The 7,301-nt window shown below is 36.7% G+C and overlaps 1 protein-coding gene across 1 annotated transcript; it reads right to left on the reverse strand.

Moving 5' to 3' along the window:
- Positions 1-3,101: 3,101 nt before the first annotated feature.
- LOC127881599 (uncharacterized) lies at positions 3,102-6,363 on the reverse strand. The gene is made up of 2 exons (XM_052429602.1): positions 6,166-6,363; positions 3,102-5,518 (listed from the first exon to the last, which is right to left on the reverse strand). Exons 1-2 carry the CDS (start codon positions 6,285-6,287, stop codon positions 3,499-3,501), a joined length of 2,142 nt encoding a protein of 713 aa, XP_052285562.1. The 5' UTR covers positions 6,288-6,363; the 3' UTR covers positions 3,102-3,498.
- Positions 6,364-7,301: the final 938 nt, after the last annotated feature.

Genomic DNA, 7,301 nt, shown 5'->3' on the forward strand with positions numbered 1-7,301 from the left:
CATAAAATATGATTATATTAAAAAACTGAAAAATGTAAATGGAGGACTAACGTCATGCTCTCATAAAAAATGAATTAAAATAAAGAAGGTCTAGATGTGTGTGCACTATTTATCATCCTATTTATGTTATAGACAAGTTAATTGTTATTGTTTACATTGGGCTTGTTTGTGCATGCGCAGTCACTGTTTGGGAAAAAGCGCTGGTTACTGATACGGAAAATATATGCAATTAGTCATTTTTTTAATAAGAAAATAAGTCAGAACTTCTTAAATGAATTCTAAAACACAATACACGGATTAACAGTTTCGCAATGCGCATGCGCAAAACCAACTTACCTGGAAGAGTTACTCCGCCTGAATTGCGAGTAAAAATATTGTTGAATCTCGATATGGCTTTAACATGTTGCGTTCAAAACTGCTCTAAAGGGGCATACTGGTTAAATAAATGGAAGAAACAACTGTGTGACGTCTGTGGATGTTTGCACAAAGAGAGAGACTGTAAATGCGATCCGCCATTCAGGTAATAAACGATTAAGAGCTGATGCATAGTTTTCAGAAAATGTGGGTGGGGTAAGATTTATACGCATTTTTACGCATATTATAGAAAAGGCAGACATTTAATTATGTGCTTTAATCACACATATTTTACAATATAGATAAAGCACGTTCATTAAACAGCAGAAGTATGCCTATTTTGCAATATTACACTGATCTGCTCGTACGCAAACAGTTGGTAAATGATGATTTGACCTTAGCCTAGGTAGTTGTACAGTACTGTGTACTGAGGAATGCACTCATTTGAATCCCTGCAGATCCTGAACGTAATAAAACGCATAAAAATAGGTCTGTTGCTGGCAGGCCAACTAAAAATTGTCTGTGCCTATTAGTTCAAATTATATTTAATTTCAGACTATTCACTTTCCCAACAAAGAAAAAGAATCCAGAGCAAAGGGAAAAATGGAAACAGCTGGTAGGAAGACGTCAGGGCAATGGACAACTCTGGTCACCAGGCAAAGACAGTCGGGTTTGTTCGGATCATTTCACAGATGGAGAACCAACCATAAATAATCCATTGCCTACTGTCAGCATGGGATAAAATGAAGCAGAGAAACGAGTGAAGAGAATGACACAGTTTGAGGCGACTAGCACAAAACATACGAAAAGGCGTAGACAAATTAGTGCAAAAGACAATGACCATGCGTCTGAGGAAAATCTTGTTGCAACACCTATTTATGATGACCCAGAGGTTGAGTTACTTTCCCACACTTACAAACTGCCATGGTTTGTTAATTTGTTGGCTGTGTTTGTTACTCTGTGTTTACGAATCAGTGAACAGAACAAGCAGATTGTATATTGAAAGCCGAGGTGTTCATACAGAAGCAAATAATAGACAGGCTTAAGAATACTGTGTACAGTGAGAAAATACTTAAGACCGACGATGATGTTCAGTTTTACACTGGTTTGACAAACAAGTCTCTGTTTAACAAATTACATGAGTATATTTCACCATTTGTTACAAGAAGGTGGACTGGTGTTATGTCAATGGCCAAAAATGTTAGAAAATTAAAATCCAAAATGTCAGCCCGTTCTGGTGCAAAGTTTGGGCCGGAGAGAAAAATGTCATCGAGGACAGAATTTTTAATGACATTAATGAAGTTAAGGCTAGGGCTGTTAAATAAAGACTTGTCCAAGAGATTTGATATTTCGGAAACTTTATGCTTAAGAATTTTCCTTGCATGGCTTAGGGCATCATTCGAAGTCTTAAAGTCAATGTTGTACATACCAAACGAAGAGTCTTTGATTGCCTCTAAACCCCAAAGATTCCGGAAATTTCCAGATCTGCACTCGATTATAGACTGTACTGAATTATTTATTGAAATGCCCAAAGACCCTCATCTCCAGAGCGCAACTTGGAGCAACTACAAAAACCATAACACAATGAAAATTCTTGTCGCGTGTGCTCCTAATAGTGCAATTGTGTTTGTTTCGCCTACATACCTCGGTAGAATTTCAGATAAGGCTCTAACATTAGACTGTGGGTATTTGGACATGTTGACTACAAACTCCATGATAATGGCAGATAAAGGATTCAACATCACTATGGAATGCATGCAACGAAACATAAGTTTGCATAAGCCACCAGGCAAGCGTGGAAATTCTCAGATGTCAAGTGCTTGTGAACAAAAAACTAAACAAATAGCAAATCACCGAATTTTAATTGAGCAGGTAATCAGGAGATTAAAAACATTCCGTATACTGGCAAGTGAAATTCCAATTTCACTTGTGGATCACATAGATGAAATGGTGATGGTCTGCTCTGCCCTATGCAATATAAAGGTACCAATATACAAATCGTAGTTGGAAGATACATGTACATGGTTGTCATCACTGGATAGTTTCCATAAACTGTTGTACAGAATGTGTTTGTGTTGTTTTTGAAATGCAATTTTATTATGGGCATGGAATGCATAGTTGTCGGTTACATTTTCTTGTATAAGATATTGAACTGCAGAATATGTATTTGACAATTACTTGTTTTTAAAACCTACTTGTTCAATTTGCATGATTGTTAAAGTTCTGTTATTTCAAAATATTGCAGCATTGTATGTAAAAATAATCATTGTATGTGAAAATAAATGGTTATTACAGCTATAAAACAGACTTATTAAGACACATTTTCATTCAACCAACTTATGCATATTTGAGAATTGATCGCATGAATTTATCTGTTGACGATCCAGTTACCTCATGTAGTGAATGCGCATTAATCATCGGATTTAGCTTACATTTTCATCTTGGATTATATTCACAAAACTTCTTTGAGTGACGAGGTAAACTAATTTGGGAATTTATCAGTCATCAAATATCTTTACTATTAAATTAAGGTTCTGTATGTACATGTAGTTGCTTATAGAGCAATAATTTTAATTATGATAAATATGTAATTTTCAAGTAAGCATATCATACTCTTTAAACTTTTGAAAGTTACATGTATCTAAGGAGCTTTGTGAATATTACCCCTGTTAATGAACATTATGTAGGTATAAACTGGTGTATACCCTAGTCAATAGTATTGATTGTATTATACAGTCTGAAACAAGTGACAACAGGAACATGTTTAACAGTTTAATGCTGTGGTACTCATCGAAATGCAAATAACACATACAACGTAATAAAAAACAATTGAAAATAACAACAACAACAATGTACTCATTAAGGACCCAAAGGCTTACTAGTGTAGCGTCAATTGCGCATGACATTGTATCACTGCCTTCTTCATTTTATTTGCAGAGCTTACTCTTCCTTTTGCCAAGTTTGCCAAAGGCTTAGATTTGGTTAAAGAAAATTCTATTTGGTAACAATTTTGTGAGTATTAATATTCATACAATAACCAAAAATGTAGGTATTTCCAGTGTAAATTAAAATTTTGACAATAATGAACCAGGGTGAGCCCTGTTGGGCTGTGTTATTTACATTATACACACATATTTACTTGTTCTATTTGCATCTTGGGCAAAACCATTTGTCGACATTAACCAACAGTACATCTGTAACATTGGCACATACATAATGCACCCAAGCTCCACATGCATCACAATTTACAGAATTCTCTGAGTCACACATTGGTTTATCAATACAGTCCAGTCCACATACACCACAAAGGTAGACAGCGGCACGAGTCTTTTTGATGCACAATCTCCTACGCTTTCGCGGAGCAGTTGGAATGTTAGATGCACTGGTATTACTTTCCAAAACTGGCTCCAGGGCTTTTCTACATGCTACATGTATCTGTGCTTTGCTGTCCATGTCAAGCTGCCCACTGACCTCAACGGATGAAACCTGGCTTGTTGGCATCTGGTTTTCTGTGTCAATTTCATCTGTAACACTGGATAAGAGTGCCTTTAACACAAAATTGTTCCAAAACCAAACTAACTTCTCTTCAATAATCAGCCAAAATTGTTCATCAAATGGTACTCTGATACACTCATGGCCATGGTAAGTAAATACAAACAAGTCACAGTGTTTTCGATCCAGGATTTTCATCTGGCCTTGTATTTGTGAATAGTATGGATGTTTTGTGTCCAATGATAGAGTACCATTTTCCAATTTCAAATACTTTAAATTGTCAGCAGATGGGGATGTGTTCTTTATTGATTCAGGACATTTTATCTCACAAAGCCCCTTGCCACAGCATTCACAATCCGTTTCCAGATCTGCACTGGCAGCAATAAATGGCTTACTTTGTAACACCGCAAGTCCAGAGTCCTTAGATTTAAACCTCTTATGCTTGCTTTTCATAAGGGTCACGTATGCTTTCTTGGCAACTGGCTCTAAGGCTATTCCGTGTTTCATGGCACTGGTTTGTTTAACTTCAGCCTTGCCCAAGACTGTCTTCAGCAGCGCTGAAGGATCTGCAGAAGGGTCTTTTCTCAGAGTGTCAACACGGGTACTGATCCTTTGAAATATACTTGCAGTTAGTCTGCCTTTCCTTTGCTCTTTCCAAACATCTGAAAATGACTGGGCAGTGGTTTCATTTTTCAATGCCTCGCAGTCTTGCTCCGTCAGTTGGAGTTTGTCCATCATGACATTTGACATGTTGTCACTTCCACTATTTTTCACCAGCTCTGCAACCTGCATCACAGAAGCTGGTAAATTTGCTTTTGGCACCGCGATTCTTCTGTTTTCCTGTAGAAGCACAAAGCAAGAATCCTTTACTTCATCTTTTATTATGTCATACAGGTCCTTTCTAATGTCCTGCTGATTGTTAACTATTTCTAGTTGCCGTTTGTTCAGCGGTGTGAAGTTTTTCTTCATTTCTTGCTTGTAGTTAGCCGAGCTTTGTTCCGTTGGTCCTTTCGAATATTTCCCTTTCGTCCATACTACATCCTTTACTTTCATTGGTTTTAAGTCCGGTTTCTTTTTTGGCACATTCCATGTGGACAGTTTGCTGGTTGACGATGTTTGCGTAGCACCAGTCTTTACCGCATATTCAACTCTAAACAGCAGTCCAGCGACACGGTTGCACGCACCAAGCATACCAGCTGTGCACGAGCAATATGCAGAGATGATTTCACCGCCAGGTCCATTTTCTCCATCTTTTTTCACTACAGCCCACGCATCATAAGCTTTATTGTTCAAAGATTGTGATGGAGTAACTTTACATTTCAACACACACTTGTCACTGTTTGGGCGTATATCATGTACAAACACTTCCTGCACCCACTTGCTCTCAAAGTACCGGTACGCTTTGCCTTCCTTGTATTCATTTAGAAGTCTATTTATCACATCTTGTGGTGTTGAGTAATTCAAGTATGCTGAAATGTCAGTAATGTATATGGAAGGCCACATTGAAATTCCAGACTTTTCACCTTTCCATCCTGTAGTGAGTGTGAATGGGTCTGGTATGACATCTCCATCGGACAAGACGAGTTTTTTCTTATATTCCTGGAGCAACCGCAATTCAATTTGCTCAGCCTTGTCGTCCACCGGCAATTTCTCTTCCCAAACACAAAAGGCTCTGAAATACCATAAAGCAAAACATTTGAGTATATTCATGTCAAAATATAAATGATAAAATATAGGCAATTTTATTTAATTATATTACACGGGCAATAATCATTATCATTTATCATGTTTTTAACCCATTTATGCCTAGCATCTAGAAAAAATGCATAGGCAAACAACGTAGACTCAGATGAGACGCCACATGATGTGGCGTCTCATCAGGTCTGCGCTGTTTGCTTAAAGGAATTTCTGTTAGAAATATTAAAGAAATAAATATACAAGACATCCCTAATTTTGTAAAAAAAAAAAGATCCAATTTTGGGCGTGTTTTTATGCTCATATATTAATGTATGTTTGGTCATTCGTTAATTTCGGTAACTGAAGCGAGTAAATGTAAAAGAAACAAAACTAGTATAGCTTTTTTGTAGGTAACTTGAAAGGGCAGACACAGACAACCCTTCAAAAAAACGTGAAATGTTATGCAATTACTGAACGAGAACATGCTTTTTTATTGGTTCCTTATACCATTAAAATCAATCACTACATCACGTGTCACTCATTATGCATTTCATTTTACGCTATTCATACTTTTTTTATTCTTATCGATAAGCTCATTGATATTTAGCTAAGTCAGTAAGTGTTAAATATTTTTTGTTTTACCTCGCAGCAAGTTCATCAAATGATCCTGTCACTGGTCGATTTCTTCTTGAGAGAAACACTTTCAATGCATGAATTGACCATAACCTAAACGTCTCCAAGGTCATGTCACTTAAATCATCCATTCTGTAAGTTATTTTTACATTTACTACGCTCTAATAACGAAACACAAAGACTTCCCGGATGACTAACTATTACAAATGGCGGCTACTCGTTTTTTTACTCGTACATCCGGGCACTTGGAAACAGTCGACAATCGCCCACTTCGAAACTGTTAATCCGTGTATACATTAATTTAGAACTATTTCACACCACACCAACATCGGCTTTGGAATAAATTGTAGACACACTAATGTTTATGACACTTGTGTTGATAATAAGTATCTGTCAATCAAAAGGCCAATTAAACGGCAGATTACATGTGCCGACGCGTATGAACACATGCACATTATTTTTAAAGTAGACACACTTTCCATTTGTGCATTGACATTTTTGTGTACATTCATGTTGGACATGTTGATTTCATAACTTCACATGTTTAATTAGCTAAAACAGAAATACAATGTTATGTTTTATATAAAAGCTATATAAAAGGTAATTGAGTTTCAGTGTGTTTTGAGGATTAAAATAATTGTGGAAATATCAGTAATTTTCAACACAATCTTTCTATATAGATCAGCGTTATGCCAACCACCTTTTGCCAACCAGTGGGCAGAGTCTGCATATAGCAGGTGTGCGTGAGTCGTGGTGACGTCACTCATTAACTCGTCTCCAAAAATAACGAAATATCCCTTTTAGACGTTCTGAAAGCATAAAAAATATGATGAAAATGGTATATCATGATATTTAATTAATATAAAATAGAATTTGCAATGTAATATTATAAAATATGAGAATACCTTGATTTTTGTTATTAAGCGAGAGCTTTTTCCGCCATTTTGTGCGTACGATGTACTTTTGTGATCACGTGATTCATCGCAGTGTAGATGCAACTTGATGAATTTTACACTGCACACCCATTTTTGGGTCACTAGGTCAAAGGTCAATGTCACTGGGACCTCTAAAAAATATTCGGACAAGCTTTCATTTATTCTAAACAGCACCTGCAGCCAAGCCTTGGCACCTGTAATGCGGTGCTT

Source organism: Dreissena polymorpha, chromosome 1 (genome assembly GCF_020536995.1).
Source record: "Dreissena polymorpha isolate Duluth1 chromosome 1, UMN_Dpol_1.0, whole genome shotgun sequence".
In the NCBI taxonomy this organism is placed as follows: domain Eukaryota; kingdom Metazoa; phylum Mollusca; class Bivalvia; order Myida; family Dreissenidae; genus Dreissena; species Dreissena polymorpha.

Bases quoted from the DNA above. Each gene is read 5' to 3' on its own strand.
- LOC127881599 (XM_052429602.1), bottom strand. From the start codon at position 6,287: ATGGATGATTTAAGTGACATGACCTTGGAGACGTTTAGGTTATGGTCA. The intron at 5,519-6,165 runs GTAAAACAAAAA...ATGGTATTTCAG, and splicing joins TTTGATGAACTTGCTGCGAG to AGCCTTTTGTGTTTGGGAAG.